Below are 17,384 nucleotides of genomic sequence, written 5' to 3'. Positions count from 1 at the left end.
ATGGGGTTGGAATACTCCAACAATGCAAGGCATATTCTCACACAGAGGAAAATGAAAGAAATGGACACGACCTTTGAGGCGCCTTAGACGTGAAAATCCATGGCAACTAAAAAATGCAGTGGAATCACACACAAACACAGCGGATTGTGTATGATATAGTTTATATGGTTGTGTTTTGTGTTCTCTTTTATTGTTTGGTATGCAATCAATTGCATTAGCTTTTTTATTTAATTTTAAGAAATAATTTTACACTAATATGCCTTTTTTAGTGCAGGTTAAAAGTGTTAGATAATTTTATCATAAAGATTAAAGAAAGAGAATTCGAGCCTTGACAAATCAGGTTTTATCGTTCTATTTTTTTAATTTATTTTTATTATAGTCATAATATATAAAAAAAAAAATTGTTATAAACCGTGTTTATTTAATTTGTAAATAATTTAAGTTATAAATGTCTACTAGAAAATATGCTTGTGGATATGAAAAATTAAAAAAGTAGAAAAATTAATTGAATCTCAAAAATGATGTTTAAATAAATTTGTTATTAGCACTAAACAAAATATAAATGATAATTTAGTTGAAAAACACATAAATGAACAAGAAATTCATGTAAAATAATTAGAAGATAATGAAATAATACAACAAAAATATGACATTGAAAATAATGATATTGACATTCAATTATGTAATACAACAATTCTTGAATATAAAAATTTAATAAGTAATTTTGCATACCAAAAAGTGAAAAGAATGAATTTTGAATAAAAATGTGATTTTAAATTAAATAATATTTAATTTATGTTTAATTTTAAAGAAAATGCCTCACTTAAACTTCTTGCCTAAGGTTCCCAAATATATTGAGCCGGCCTTGGTGTATGGTGTTTGTGTTTATGGTTTTGGTTTTGACAGGTTTATGTTATTGGGTTTAGGCTTTTTGTGGATTAGCTATGGGTTTTAGGGTTTAAGAGTTTTGGGATTGGGTAATGCGTATTTGGTGTTTGGTGCATGTTTGGTGTTTGAGGTTTTTGTCTAGTGTTTTAAGGTTAAGGGTATAGTGTTTGGATTTATGGTTTTAAAGTTTAGTGTTTAGGGTGTAGTATACGTACATACTACTATATACCCTATATTTTGATTTAGAGCTATATATTTTATATAAGTTATATTTAATTAGTATACTATATATGTATAACCCTAACATACACTTAGGCATCGTTTGATTCACGGAATAGACCCCCATAATTGAATGAGTATTCCTATAGGGATCTGGCTTACATACTGTTATAAAAAATAACAGCATGTATACTGTTATGACATGTCATATAGGGAGTGGACCATCAAAAAGTGGGGTAAGTAGAAAGCATTCAAAGACATTTAATGTTTTTCCTCCCACATGGTGCCCTTTCAATAATACCCTTCCTCGGCAATCCCATTCCCCGACAAACAGGCCAGAATCCAGCCGTTCTGGCCAGAGGACGACCGGATCCCTGCCAACCAGCCGGGATCTAGCATAACTGGCCGGAACAGCCAGATCTTAGCCAGATCCGGCCGATCTGGCCAGGAACGGCCAGATCTCGGTCAATTGGCCAGGATCCGACCGTTCTGGCGGGGGAATGGCCGAATCCCGGCTGGTTGGGTGAGATCCGACCGTTTTGGACTTGGAAATGCCGGATCTCGGCCGATTGGGTGGGATCCAGCTGATCTGGTCGAGAACTGCTGGATCCCAGCCAATCGGCCAAGATTCGGTCGATCTGGGTTAGCCGGGATCCAAGATCCGACGGTTTTGGCTGGAGAAAGCCAGAGGTGGGCTGAGTTGTGCTGGGGGCATTTTTGCCTATACCACAACAGCATACATGCTGTAATTTTTAACAGCATGTAAGCCTGATCCTTCCTATAAAATAACCATTTTTATGTTTGGTAGAGGTCTATTATTTGGAATAGTTTATTCCCTTATGCAAAAGAATATGTATTCCTCTAAAAAAAAAAAATGAGAGGAATAACTATTCATTTAGGAATATACTAAATTTTCTAGAAAAAAAAAAAAAAAAAAAAAAACTCATTATTTTATATTTTCTCTAATTTTTTAAAAATCAAAAAAAAAAAAAAATCCCTTTACAATGGCTGGTCAACCACCCATTGGGGTGGTCGGCTAGCCACTATGAGCCGGGGGTGTTCGCCTGGATCATTTGAGGGTGGCCTGTCCAGTGGGCTTTGGGCTGATGGCACCACCCCTGGAGACCACTCCGGGGGTGTTGCAGCCACCCCCAGCTTTTTTGGTAGATGGCTGACCATCCCAATGAGTAGTCGGCCACCCACTAGTTTTCAATTTGAGTTTTTTTAAAAAATAAATAAATAAACAATGTAGGGTTTTTGTAGTAATTTTGATTGGATTCCAATTAAAGTATATGAGTTGTTACCAAACTAAAGAGTATGAATAATCATTCAATTCCACTATATTTTATTCCTAATAATAATTATTTCATTTTCCAATAGAATATTCATTCGGCAAATTAAACGAGGCCTTAGAGTTGTGTATATATATACACACACTAAATATAACTTATGTAATATGGTTTAGTGCTACATATAGTATATAGTGTGTTAGGATTTATACATATATATATATATATATATATATATATATATATATATATATATATATATATATATATATATAATGACACGTATTTTGGTTTAGTACTGCTATAGCCATATAATTGGCCTCCCATTTTGTGTATTATAATATAGTCACGCTATGAACAAGAGTTGGATAACAAAGTAGAGAGGCTTGATGGAGTATATGGACGGGGCTGAGGCGTTTGTGAGGTTTCTAGTTACGAACTTTATAATTAAATATTTAATTGTGTGCCCATACAAGAAGTGTGGCTTGAATAGGAGCCTAGTACCAAAAGAAGCATATGACTACTTTAGTGGAAGTGGAATTTTGAGTGGTTATACTGTCTGGGTTTGACATGGAGAGAAGATTAGGGTTCGTGTACCTAATATAGTACCTATAGTTGAATCTTCAAATCCGGCTCCAGCTACAAATAATGTACAAATACTCGACGAGTCAAGAACGATACATGCCATGTTGTAAGATGTTTTTGGCATGCATGATATTCGAGCAAACGAGAGTGAGTGTCAAGTGGTAGTGCAAGTCGAAGATGTACCTAAAGCAGTTGAGGAAGAGATCAATGAGAGTGTCAGAAAATTCCTCAACTTGCTTAAGGATGCAGACAAACCACTTCATGATAAAACAAAATATAACAAACTATCAGCTATTGTACATCTATACAACATGAAATGTGTGGGTAGACTGAGTAATACAATTTCCACATATTTGTTTGAGTTCATCAATCAATTAGTACCAATAGATGAGCCAACTTTGCCTAAAAATACGTATGAGGCCAAAAAGTATTTGAGAGACTTGGAGCTTGGATATAAAAAGATTCCAACGTACTTGTCGAAATAATTGTATGCTATTATGGAAGGAAAATAAAAAGTTATATGTGTGTGTGTGTAGAAAATCAAAGTGGAATGACGAAATTACAAAAGAAGATGAATCATTCTGAACATCGAAGAGACAGTCCATGAAGGTGTTGTGGTGGTTTTTATTGGCATCAAGATTACAAAGGTTGTACATGTCACAACATACAGCTTCCCACATGAGGTGGCACGCTCATGGGCGCACAAAAGACGATATGCTTAGGCATCCGGCGGATGGTGAAACGCGGAGGGCATTCAATACACTACACCTAGACTTTGCATTAGACCCATGCAATATTAGGCTTGAGTTAGCGTCACATGATTTTAATTATTTTGGGAACACGAGCACAAGCCATAGTACTTGGCATGTCATGCTAGTTCCGTACAACTTGCATCATGGGATGTGCACGAAACAACCAGATTTCATTTTTTTTTTTCGTGATTATTCCAAGCCCAACTTCACATGGAATGAATATAGATATCTACTTATAACATCTAATATCAGAGTTACAAGAATTGTGGAATTTAGGAGTACATACATTTGATATTTCCATGAAAAATTTGTTTGTTATGCGGACAATATTGATGTGGACAATAATTAATTTCCCAGCGTACACAGATTTGTCTGAATGGAGTACTAGGGGCATACTGGCATGTTATTGTTGTATGCATTCAACGGGGTCTACATAGTTAATATACAGACATAAATTTTGTTATATGGGGTATAAGCGATGGTTGCCTTCGGATTATAAGTCGCGACTAAACGCAAGATCTTTTGACAATAAACAAGAGCTGGGTGATGTGCTTGTTGTGTCAAATATATAGTGATGGAATCCTAAGACAAATACAGGGACTTGTTTGTGTTCACAAAGACGCTGGAAGGGGCCAAAAAAAAAAAACTGTGCAACAAGATCACAGAGCAAATGAGGAAATAGTATGGAAGAAGAAAATATTTTATTCACATTGCCTTATTGGAAATATAATTTGTTGCGATACAACCTTGATGCGATGTACATAGAGAAAAATGTGACGAATAATATCCTTGGAACGCTAGTGGATATGAAAGAAAAAACAAAAGACAACCACGCAGCACGTGAGGACCTGTGTAAAATGGTTTGAGACCAGAACTTTATCCATTCACTAACGAGAGTGGCAAAACATATTTGCCCGCGACATGCCATATGATGTTTAATGTGAATAAATTAATTTTTTTTTTTAAAGTGATCAAAGATGTCAGAATATCTAACGGATATGCCTCGAATGTCCCGTTGTATGAAACTTAAAAACCGTATCATTGTTGGTTTGAAGAGTTATAACAACCACCACTAGAAATATCTATGTCAAATGTTATTGAATCCTCACTTTGCACCCGATTTCCAAATGATCATGGCGTGTTAAAGTAAATTCAAATGCGTAAATTCTGTATGACATTTCGTTGAGAAGAGTGTCCATTTTTTTTCTTCTTCTAAGCAAACCTCTCCATTTTGATATCAGTACTCCCGATTTTCTTGATATAGGTTCCATATTTCTACTTTTTAATCGATGCTTCTTTCAGTGGTACTCGTATCTTACGTACATTGAAAATACGTGGTACAGGTAGAATATGTATTTATAGAATATGTACAATTATTCTAAAGTTTAGCTCATTTCTCCATGGAAATCCTTGAAGTTGATGTGATTATTGTAATAGACCGCACTTTTACTGTATGTTAATCTTTTTGGAATTTCTATTGTGTAGCTCATAGCTTTGAGAATAGCAATTGTTCATGACTACAGTTGACTGGTTGTTAATTAATCGCATTGGTTTTTAATTTCACCATATCAAGTACATAGATGGTGCTTATGGGTAAAAGGGGTTTACTGGGTGTCTGCTTGAATTTCTGCATAATGGGAATGTGAGGAGATTTTGAAGATATTTTACTTAGAAAGTGATTGTCGTAAAAACTATAGATACAACTTTCGTTCATTTTACTCCCAGTGGTTTCATCCTCATAGAAAAAAATAAAAAATAAACTATCATGTAGAGAAAGTTCGACAAAAGTAACAATCATTTTTCATTTTACATGACTATTTATCTAATTTGAAAATGAAAACATTTTCAAAATGAATTCTCCGATCATAGAATCAGATGAATTCCATAATGTAACAATGAATTCCACTGGAAACACTAGAAAATGAAAACATTTCTCAGGTATTCAATATCAAATATGACAATGAATAATCATTCAAAAATCTCAACTATAGAAAACTGTAAAAGATCAAAATCCCTCCTCACAGAAGTCTTTCACTAGAAAAACACACATACTGCATTAACACTACAGCGCACCAATCAAGTTCTGAGGCTTGATATGTATGTTCCCAGACAACAGGGAAACATAAAGTAAAAAGATTAGAAGAGGGAAATTGCAGAAGTAGGCCACGTTCAAGAATCTGCAATGGTAACTTCAACCTCCACACCAGGTTCAATAGTAATAGAGGTAATCTGCTTAACAACATCCGGGGAGCTGAAGAGGTCAATAACTCTCTTGTGGACACGAAGCTCAAATCTATCCCAAGTGTTGGTACCTGCAAGCCAGAAAACATGACTTGCAAATTAGTTTTCATAAACCAGGAATCCTTTTGCTTTTCATAAACTTATGAAAGACCGAAACTTAGTTGACATAAGACCATAAACATGGTTTACTTTTCCAGGTCACTGTGCAACAAGGTATATTTGAGCCTCCTAGGTCTTTCCTTCTAGTTTAAGAAAGCTACTATTAGGCCTTGTTTGGTTCGCAGAATAGACCTTCGGAATGGAATGACTATTCCTAATCATTTCTATGTTTGGTAATGGTCTATTCCTTGGAATAATTATTTCGATTGGAATACCTATTCCCTTACGAAGAAGAATAGCTATAAATAAACTAGATTTTTCAGAAACAACCACTCTTAATTTTTATGTTCTTTCAATTTTTTTTTTTTCAAAAAAAACAAAGAAAGAAAGAAAGAACTAGGAGCCATAATAATGTATTCATTAGAAATAACTTTATTTGATAATTTATTCATTAGAGATAACATAGAACAAGAAAATAGCTAAAATTACATAAATGTTGAATAAGAGCCTACTTTTACAGGTCAGCCTTTGGTTAGGTTTAAAATGAAGTAATGCTAATCCAGCCTTCAGTTTCCAGGCATGGTGAGCATGGAGCCCTTAGATTCAAGGTTTGTTGCCAGTCAATATTCTGAGTGCCAAAATTAAAAACAAAACAGTGTCACCTTATATGCATACATCACGAGACAAATTAACCTCAATCCCAAACAATAGACAGCTCAATTTTTTGGATCTCTCCTTATTGCCTTATAGTTGTTATAGAAACACCCCAAAGAGACAATTTCACCTCTTACTTTCATATTTCTTCCAATACCTGCCTTCCTTCATCAATTAGGGCACCAAGCACCATTCCACCATTGAAGGAAGTGACGATAATAAAGAAAAGAAACTAATGTATAATGAACAAACAGGCCAAAGTACCATGCCTGTCATAATGATGGAAGCATACTTGAAAGAACACTGCAATACAAGTTCTTACAAAGGCACTAGATAAGATAGCGAAAGAAAAAGAAAGAGGGAAGAAGAAAGTGGATACACAAGTAACAGCAAGCTAAATAATCAACCACTAAAGTGCTTTAAATTGGATAAGATAGGAGTATCCAATGAATATTGAAAAAAAAATGAGGACAATGCCGCAGATATTTTTTGGAAGCCAAGTATATGAATCCAAGTAAGATATCAAAATATACCTTCACCACAAGGGGACTTCCTGGTGGTGATAAGCAGAACCTTGGTGGGCATTCTAACTGGTCCCTTAACCCTCAACCGCTTGTCCTTGGCACCACGAACCAAATCAGCACAAACTATCAATCACAAAAGAAAAAAAAAAACCTCAGTCCAATAGATGCAAACTTGCAAAGTATTCCAATAACATATAAGATTGAAACAACCATGCAAAACTCAACAATAATACAAAAACCTAAACACGACAATCAATGATAAAAACCCAAATGGGCCATATCTAATATAGAAGATAAACCAAAATTCATCTCAAAACAACTAAACCCATATCAATCCTAAGATAATAATCAAAGAGTGTCCCATCTCTAATATCAAACCATTCTCAGAACCAAATTTATTAGTATTTCATCATCATCACCATATGGACCAGAACTAAAAGAAAAATGAAAGCAAAAAAACTAAGTGGGTGTACCTTTCTCAAGGTTCTTGACATTCTTGGAGGAGAGAGTGATTCTGATCTTGTGAATCTGCTCCTGGGGTTCCTCCACACCGTGCTGCTTCGGTGGCTTCATTGCGTACGCCATCTTTTCTTGCTTCCTTTTCCTGCCAAAAATTCCATCACCACAAACAAATAACAAATGAGCCTCAGTCCGGCACTTTTTTCTCAATAACTAAACAAAAGACTACTAGTTCAAATCCTTTTTATTGCACAAAAAGCTGAAAGATCTAAGCTTCTGCATGGTATAATGGGGAGAGAGAGAGAGAGAGAGAGAGAGAGAGAGAGAGAGACTGTGTGGCTGAAAGGGAGGCATGAAGCTCAGGCAGTGACGGCTGCTAGTGTCTCTTTGCTCAGAGAATAGGAAGTGGAATTAGAGGTGGTTACAAACCCCTTCGGAGTAGAAACCACCCGATTCTGAATCCGACCCGAGGGGGTTGGAAACGGAAATTCTGTTACCAACCCCAAGTCAAATTCCCGCATTATCAGGCGGTGTCAGAATTTTTGGGTAGGCTTGTGGTTGGGTAATGGGTTGGAAATTTTGTTCGCGGATTGGATAAGGCCTGAGCGTTTACGATGGTTTTTACAAATTGGGACAGATTTGGGATTTTTTTTTAATACACTGATTGGGCCAGTGTTCAATGTATGGGCTGGATTGGTTTTTTTTTTTATTAATACACTATTGTGTAAACCAGTCATTTTCAAAAAACCAAAGACCTTGGTTTTGAGATACAACTTTATGCATCTCTCTTGAACAGAAATTATATGAAATTGACAATGCACTTTTGAATGTATCAAGGGATCTAATGATCCATCTTAACCGCCAAATCCAAGAGTACATGATCCCTAATCCAGAAATGAATATATAAAGATCAACATAAGGGATACAAAAGGAAGCTTATCACCAAAACCCCACAAGATACCCATATCAATATTACAGCTCAACTTGATATAAGCAATCAAATTCAAAAAAGTGCATATACAAAACTTATCCATAAAACAAATTCAGCACATATACCAGCAGTAGATGTAGGTCCACTACTAACACATTCAAGATCCTTATAAATGCGAGGCAAAGTGCTAATTAAAAGACTAGGACTAGATGAAGCAGAAGTACAAGAAAGTCCAGCCCTAGCACCACTAGTATTACTATCCATCTACAATCAACAATTAGCGAAAAAAAAATCAACAAACCTTTTTTTTTTTTTGGATGAATAAATCAACAAACCTTGTTCACATTGATTTAAAAATAAAACAACAGAATTATCAGCAAATTGACAACACGTTGTAATAAAACTACTTCAAATACACAGTGATAACACATTAACACAAAATAAAGACACAGAGAAAGCTACTTGTGCGTGTAGTTAGGACTTAGGAAAAGGCAATATGTTTACTCTGATTCAAGTAATGTAACACACTTTGATAACACAAACAAGATTCGTAAAAAAAAAAAAAAAAAATTCCTAATCAACCCACTTTCACTCTGATCTAGGAACAACATAACGAAAATTGTCCATATACGAACTGTCAAAAATTTCTAACACTACACTACAATATTTTTCCATAACAAACAAGAAAACACTAATGTAGAAATGTAAGACTGCAATATTTTTTTTTTGGGGTGAATAAGACTGCAATATTTTTCCTTTAGAATTCTTCTAAGAAAATGTAAGGATGATTTATCACAGATTAAACAAAGTGAAAATCTACTTTAACTGACCCACTATGCGAAGAAACTTCAACAATGACAACCATAGACAAACAGAAAATCGCAGCAGCACACTAAACCTGAAGAGAACGGCAGACCGGCGGTGTTTCGGTGAGAGAGAATGCCTCCGGAACACTAACCCTGAGAGATTCAAGAGAAGCTTGTTACAGAGAGAGAGAAAGCAGATCAGAGTGGGTGGTGGCGGCAGGGACAGAGTTAGGGACTTGAGGGATTTTAGGGCTTCAAAAAAGAACGAATATATATGACCCTTTTTTGAATTTTTTGAATTATAATTTCGGGGCTCCGTTTATTATAAATTTCTGAAACTATCTAACCACGACTATTTCAAGTAGAGTTTACAGGAACAGGATCCTATTTTATATAGGACCCATCATAGGTTACGAAGCATTTATGATTTTATTTTAATAATTAATTTTGGATGAAAATCTCCTACAATTGAGAGTCCAATTCGTAATTTGGAGAACTTAATTTCTATATTAATTTTGATAAATAAGTATGAGTTGCGTTAGTTATACACATTATATATGCATTGTACACACACTCACAATGAGTGTGAGATCTATTTGATGGGTGTATGCAAATATCATTTTCCAATAAGTATACCCCATTGTAATGCTCCATTTATTTGGATGTATTTTTTTTTCTCGGTATTTGATGCAACCGAAAATGGTTAACGGAAATCATTTTCAGTTTGATCGTAAAAGCTTCTTTAATTTTTGAAAAATAATTTACAGTTTTAAAAATCATAAATTGTTTTCTGAATTTAAACCCTTCATTCTTGCAGGCATATTTGTAGGAATCCACCGATTGCCAGAATTTGGTCAGTGCCAGAATCTGGCATTGTTCCACCAGAATTTGGCGACATCTAGCCATCATCACCGGATTTTGGCTATTAGATTCTGCCTAAATTTGGTCGAAATCTGGTCAGTATAGCCAGATTATGATTGTATTATGCCATATTCCGACCAATTTGACTAGGATCTAGCACAATGGCCTTTCAAGCACCTTCGCTGAAATCCGACTAACCCAGATTTCGTCAAAACTAGCCGGAATTTGGCTATTGCAGTCGGATTCCGGCCTTCATCGCCGGAATCAGGTAACAGTAGCCAGAATTCGGTGAAAGTGGTCAGAATCATGTCGGTCAGTGACAAAATCTCATCACCGGTGATTTTTAGCTGTTAGTGATTTTTTTGTACGAGCCAAATGTCGGAAAATGTTTTCAAGGAAAAACAATTTCGTTGAAAATATTTTATGACGAAAAACATTTTACGTTAAAAAAAACGGTTGATAAATATGTCAATTGGAAAAATTATATTTTAGGAATGCAAAAATAACTACATCATTTTTACAAAGACCAGGGACTGCGATCTTAAAGAGACTTATGATTGCTTTCTTAAAGAGAATCCCAGTTTTTGTGGGATACAGTGGGTTTAGTCTTAGAAGAAGATGATGGCCAATATTCCAAAAAAATGTCCTTTTTTTCTTTAAAATAATGACGTTTAGTTTTTTAACTTGTAATTCTGTCAAAATTTAGTAGTGGTTATTTCAAATTCAATGATGATTTTAAAAATTATGTTACTTTTGAAGGGATCAAAATCTACTTATAGCATTCCTCGTAGTTTGAAATGTATATGTATCATAATGGGTTAATTTTGTTTCTTTTTCTGGGAATTTTTGAATTTTGATTGTTGGGTTTTAGGTTTTTGGTGCTTATTGTGTGTTACTTGCTTGATTCTTCGATGCATCTGTGGAAGTTGGGTACTTTCTGATGCAAATAGTATCAAAATCACATTCATTTAGAGTAGGTCAAATTTTTAAATGTAACTATCTTCTTATATAGTATACAATAATACAAAAATAAAAATCCCTGCTATATGCCATTGCAATGAATTTTCAATGAATATGACTGAAAAATTTGATTCATACTTGTTTTGTTTTCAATGTCTTGGAATGAAATTTTAGAAAATAGGAATTCCGTTAACTATTTCTATTATTTTGTTTCTCTCTGGCATTTTCTTTAATTGAGTATAAAAAAAAAATTAAAGCTTCTATCGCAAACTTTTCGGAGGAATATATGTGGAAATGAAATATTTGCTCTCTACAAGATCCGAGGGGTTATGACTGCTGGCTGCTGCATGAAAAAAAATCCTGTGCTGCTTCCCTCAAAAACCTAGTAGATTTGAATTTCTCTATTTTACAAGTCTAGATATTCATCAAATGAAACCTTTTTCTAAATTCATAAGTTAGGCGATGCATTCAATTATAGTATTTGGTACAGATGAAGGGAAACATGTTACAATATACAGGAAGAGACTCTGCATAAATGTATGAATTTGCTCTGAACGAATGGTCCCATATTCCTGGCAGCTTCTTTCTGGCGTGCTGAGAATCATCACGCAAATCCGAAAGTCTGGCTAAACTTTAAGCATCAGTGGCATTATTGAACAATATATTGCACATTGTTTGATGATATTCTGCTGTGCATATCTAATTGTAATATCTTTGGTTCTGGCTGTCCATCTGAATATTTGGAGATTTATTCTCAGGAGTATCCACTATAGATTGTGGATTGAGAGAATGAGTTGGAGTTCGACTATCCTTTTCATGGACATGCTTGGAGCCACTTCTTTTGATTGAAGGCTTCTGAGGAGGAAGAGGGGATGCGGTCTCTACCGTGACGCGAGTGGGCTTTCTTCCTAGTTTTGGTGACTGCAGATGTGTCAATGGAACCTGTAAATCAAAAGGAATGGAAAATATGTTACAATAGTCAAAACTTTTGCAGATTAAAATGACACCACCCAAGATGGCCATTTAGGTAGATATGAAGAAATTGAAAGACAAAAAAAATGAAATTAGTAGCTATTGATGGAAATGAGGTGCTGTTTCTGTGCAGGATCTATTCTTGGAGAACCTCTCTCACACATCTCACCTATCATGAGTCATGACCAAGTGAATGAAGCCAGAGATCACTAGCACGTATGGTCAGGGATTAGGCCTTCTAAACTACAGCACAGCTCCTATATTCAATAGGCTTTTAAGTTGATGTTTTTGTAGTTGGTTTGTGATCTGTTGTGAGACCTTATTCCAGGTACTTTTCTAGTCTCCGAAAGTGATTGAGCCACTATAATTGTTACAGCAGTTTGATCTAACGATACCAGACAGCCTAGTCAGATAACATAAATAGGAAAGATACCTTCTTTATCTCACTCTGTTGCTCTTTTCTTTCCTTATAAAAATTAGGCAGTGGCTTGGCTTTGAAGCAAAGGGTTTGGCGCAGTTTTCTAATTTCTGTTTCTGCTTTCTCCTGCACAAATGGTCATAGAATCAATGCCATTGATAAAAACAAGTTATGCGGACAAATTTTGGATTTTTAGAGTTTTCCAATCATATCCATGAAGCTGCACAAAGTTCTAACCTTGAGTTTTGTTTGTAGCTGTACTTTTTGTGCCACATTAGCATTGAATTTGTCTTCTAGCTTCTGAAAGTGACAAGGGAGAAACGGGCAAAGGCATACAAATCCATTAGCTACATATTTATAGTCCACAAAACAAAGTTCATTATATACAAATATGAAAAAAAACAACCAGACCAACCCATACCTGCTTTCTCCTTGCAGCTCTTTCCTCTGTCCTGAAGAAGAAAGGGGTGGATAAAATTGGGGACTGGATTTTGTTTCTGCATGCACTCAAATATTTTGAACAACTGTCATTAAAATAAACAGTTATTATCAGAAGAACTCAAAGGGCCTTTACTTATTAAAAAAAAATAAAAAATCTCAAAAGGCCTGCATCAAATATTGCTAAATTAAATGTTTGGTCTCACGGATTTCATCCTCTAGACAAAAAACTAAAGATAGTTTCTTTATTTGGTTTTCCTCTGATAAGTCTTAAGATGGGTTCTCACTCATTTCGATGAGTTCCATTAGCAGTAGACTGGGAATTTGATACGCTGATGCAAGTAATTTCTTCCTTTTCATTGTATTCCTAGTGTCACAAATGTTCTATGTATCCCTAGCATCATGAAATCTGTGTGTATTAACAAATGTGAACTATTTGTTACAATCCAAGTGAAATATGCTTACTCAGTTGGGAGCAAGCGCCATTTTTGGCCAACTGTTTTACTTCCAGAGGCGGAGGGATCAAGTGGTGTTCTGGCCCTGTGATTTATAGATGTCACAATAATATATTAAATCTATTTCTTTTTTCTGAATTACATTGAGAATGCTTTGAAGTCAGGTACCTTCTCTTCTCTGACCAAGGGGTAGCCGAAGGATGCATTTGTTCCTCATTTTTAGATACCTGCATTTCCAAGATGAACTCATCTTAGCATGCATGACGAAAACTGCAAAGTTGACAGTTCATTCAGAAAAAGAAAATGGTCTATATAATTGAGAGGCCAAGGAGTAATACTATATTAGTAGACTGCTGTACACCTAAACACAGCCATTGTTAAAAATAAATAAAAAAATAAAAAAATGGTTGATTTTCATTACTACGTCATCCCAATGTTTAACAATTATAAAACAATTTACTAAATAACATTGCTCGAGACCAAGTGTAGGGAAACAAGAAAGCACCGTAGTTGGGGTCCTCAAAGGAGTTGAGCAATCTTTTGATGCCTTATAAGAACTACCACCAACTCTTGAACTTTCAATCTTCCGGATTACTTTTGAAGTGAATCTATTAAGTTCTCTAATAGGAGTGAAATTGACTGACTTATGATGTGATTTAGGGGATCTCTTCTTATCCACAGAGTCTGTTGCTGGCTTCATACTCATTGGAGTAGCATTATTTTCCTTCTTGGGACAAATAGGAGCTGTGTGCTTGGCAGGTGAAGATGGGAGCTTAGATGCTCTTTTATGAATCCATGACTTTGAGGAAGAAAGTGGTAGTTTCTTCTTGCTCATTGACGCCAAATAATCTTGATTAGAGCTGCAACCCTGTTGCAATGACAATCATGTAAGCACCGTGACCTCAAAATCAAAACCAAAAGTCAATGGACAAAAATCAATACTGTTAAATGGGTTAAAAACATTAACCCGCTAATTTAAATGGGTCATATAGGGTCAGAGGTTTACCCCGTTTAAATAAGAGTCTGTATGGTTTTGAGGTTTCAAAAAATGCGATTAAAAAATAAAGATTTTAAAATGTGCAATTTGAAAACATAATTTTTTAAAACACAGTTAAGCATTCGGTAAAATTGCGTTTTCATCTTTAAAATTGAAGTATAACTTCTAAAATAATTAGTTTTCAAATATGCACTCCATTACCTGCGATTTGAAAACACAATCTTTTCTATATTTTCAAACTGTATATTTTTTAAAAATGCAGTTCCAAATGATACACTTTTTGCGTTTTGGTTTTAAATCACACTTTTTACTTATGAAATCGCACTTTAGATGGGTTGGATTCGGGTTAACCCGTGAGTTGACCTGACACAAACCCGACACGGAAACACGATTTGCCGGCCTTACCTTCAATAGAGGTTTCTTCATTTGGGGTGTTCCACCAAGCTCCATTTCATTTACCTTGTGATTATCAACATCCCTAAGGTGGCTCAGTTGTTCAACTTCCAAAGAATTCTCCACAAGAACTTGATTTTCAGGTACCAGATCAGCTTCATCCACAGTACCACTTTCCAATTTATCCACCCCAGCATTTGAACTATAGCCATTGTCATTGACAGTGGAATATGCCTTGACCTCAGGTTGCTGGTCAACAACCTCATGGGTATTGTGACCTAGATCTTCTTCTTCAGCTGGTTTTGGGGCACTGTTTGCTGCAGCATTTTCTTGTTCAAGCAAGGCTGCCGCCTTTTGAGCTGCAATTTTCTTGTAGTGAGCTTCAAAGAAAGCTTTCTTCTGAGCTACTGAGCCAGGCCGGGCGTACCTCTCGGCCTCTTCAACATAGCGGTTGTGAGAGAAGGATGACCATTTCTCCCAAGCTAAGGACTCTGACATGAACCTCCCAAATGAGATTGACTGCCCCAGAGCATGAATGGGGTTTCCCTGAAGCAGAAAATGTTTCTTAAAGCCATCTAGAAATTGAAATTCTAGTAATTTCAGCCCATTAAAAGATGAAAACCTGAAAATAGTGCTGAAATCTTTCACAAGAAACTGAATGCCGGTTGGGAAACCATTTGGATGGAAAGTTTAAGGAATGTGTTTAATTGGTGAAGAAAATGCAGAAAATAATATAAATTTAGGTACTTTTCTCTGCTTTCATTTGGTCAGAAAGCTAAAAGTACTACTACCCAATTGAGCCCCATAAAATTACAACTAATTTTCTGGTGAAATAGTGCATAGCAAACTACTTCTAGTTCTATTTTCTTTCCTTCTCTTCGTTCCTCAGCAACCATAGATTATGTAAGAGAAACAACAAAGAAAAGCAAAGCAAAAACCTTTAGCACCCCATATCCACAACTAAGAAAAACGAAAACAAGAACTCAAATTGATTCAATAGTTTCATGAACTGACCTCATTTGCTTCATTGGAAATCCCAGAAGTGTAAGAAAATGGCTGCATGAGACAAGCTGAGTCTCCCATGTTTCTTCAGCTGCTGAAACCTCAAAAAAAAAAAAAAAAAATCCAAACTTCAAATCCTATATTATTCTATGTGGACTTTCTCACTTGTATACCGTTCAAAAAATTTGAAATTCAAACGGAAAGCTGTGAGTCCATGTTGTGGAAAAGTAGGCCACATGCAGAAGAGAAACAGAAGTGTAGTGCAATCTTTTATTTCGGAAAGTGGGGTCTCTCAACCATGTTTGGAGGAGCTTCCATCTTTTTCAGCTTGAAATGGCCCCCACATGTTGAAATCTCTGCAACGTTCAATTGTTGGTTAGTTCAAATTTGAACAGCCCCTCTATCTCTATTGTAAAAAGTACATTTTGGAGCTGATTTGGTATGCTCCATAATCCATAGGCCTCGTTTGTTAAGTTACATAATAGTACACAGTAATGCGTGTACTGTTTATGTATTTTATTTTTTATTTTTTAACTTTTTTATATTTCTCAATACTAATAAACTTCAATACATTCTCACTTTTTTCATTTTTTATATCACATCAATAATTTTTTATTATCATTCAAATAAAAAAATTCACTACAATACAAAACTTTTTCACTTTTTTATATCACATCATCACTTTTTACTAATTTTAAAATTAACAACCCACTATTCTGTTCTGTTCTGTACATGTCTTTGCCAAACAAGCAGGGACGGAGGGAGGGGGGGCTGGCAGGGGCCATGGCCCCCCCCCCCAAATTTCCTAAAAAAAAAAAATTTAAAGGTGAGAAAAAAAAAATAATCTAAAAAATTAAAAAATTTAAGGTAAAAAAGAAAATTTAGCTTACTTGGCCCCTACCCAAAAAAAAATTTCGGCCATTGGCCCCTGCCTATAAGAATTTCTGGCTCCGTCCCTGCAAACAAGCCCATAATCTTTGGGTCCTTCGGCCTTTACTTTTTTATAAACTTAAATGACACTATTTTAATTAGAGCTAATAATTTTTAACACGACAAATAAACTTTTTATGAATCTAATACGAAATTAGCAGGTTAAGATTGATAAGTTTGACCCGTTTAATTAAATGGGTCAAATTAGTGTTGACCTATATAATAAGTCTTAACATGACCCAAACCCGACACGCGACATAAGAGCCGGTAAGTTTTGACACGAACAACGAACCCGATACGAATTCAACACAAAAGTAGCAGTTAGGGTTTAAAGGTATGACTCGTTTAATTAAATGAGTTATATTAGATTTGGCTTATATAGTCTTATACTCATGTATCGATACGATCCAAACTCTTTTCACCTCTAATTTTAATACTAAAAAACTTAAGCAACAAAATTCAATAATTAAATTTAATGATTTAGTGACTTACGTGATAAGTATTACATGAA

At 35.2% G+C, this 17,384-nt stretch overlaps 2 protein-coding genes across 5 annotated transcripts; both read right to left on the bottom strand.

Annotated features, from left to right (window-relative positions):
- Positions 1–5,648: 5,648 nt before the first annotated feature.
- LOC133859957 (small ribosomal subunit protein uS10y-like) lies at positions 5,649–9,717 on the bottom strand. The gene is made up of 4 exons (XM_062295545.1): positions 9,540–9,717; positions 7,725–7,855; positions 7,261–7,374; positions 5,649–6,045 (listed from the first exon to the last, which is right to left on the bottom strand). Exons 2-4 carry the CDS (start codon positions 7,834–7,836, stop codon positions 5,903–5,905), a joined length of 369 nt encoding a protein of 122 aa, XP_062151529.1. The 5' UTR covers positions 7,837–7,855; positions 9,540–9,717; the 3' UTR covers positions 5,649–5,902.
- Positions 9,718–11,633: 1,916 nt separating this feature from the next.
- LOC133860939 (protein WVD2-like 7) lies at positions 11,634–16,195 on the bottom strand. Of its 4 annotated transcripts, none has more exons than XM_062296616.1 (9): positions 15,956–16,194; positions 14,954–15,487; positions 14,057–14,419; positions 13,720–13,778; positions 13,562–13,636; positions 13,080–13,155; positions 12,896–12,958; positions 12,674–12,784; positions 11,635–12,210 (listed from the first exon to the last, which is right to left on the bottom strand). In XM_062296616.1, the coding sequence occupies exons 1-9, from the start codon at positions 16,022–16,024 to the stop codon at positions 11,968–11,970; spliced, it is 1,593 nt and encodes a 530-aa protein (XP_062152600.1). In that variant the 5' UTR covers positions 16,025–16,194; the 3' UTR covers positions 11,635–11,967. The 4 variants fall into 4 exon arrangements, with proteins under 4 accessions (XP_062152598.1, XP_062152601.1, XP_062152600.1 ...); XM_062296615.1 differs by having other exon boundaries at positions 11,637–12,210; positions 13,080–13,182; positions 15,956–16,191; XM_062296614.1 differs by lacking the exon at positions 13,562–13,636 and having other exon boundaries at positions 11,634–12,210; positions 15,956–16,195.
- Between the last annotated feature and the right edge of the window lie 1,189 nt (positions 16,196–17,384).

This window comes from Alnus glutinosa, chromosome 2, assembly GCF_958979055.1.
Source record: "Alnus glutinosa chromosome 2, dhAlnGlut1.1, whole genome shotgun sequence".
Classification (NCBI taxonomy): Eukaryota; Viridiplantae; Streptophyta; class Magnoliopsida; order Fagales; family Betulaceae; genus Alnus; species Alnus glutinosa.
Note: the sequence above shows the minus strand (reverse complement) of the source record. Positions and strands in the feature narration are given on the sequence as shown.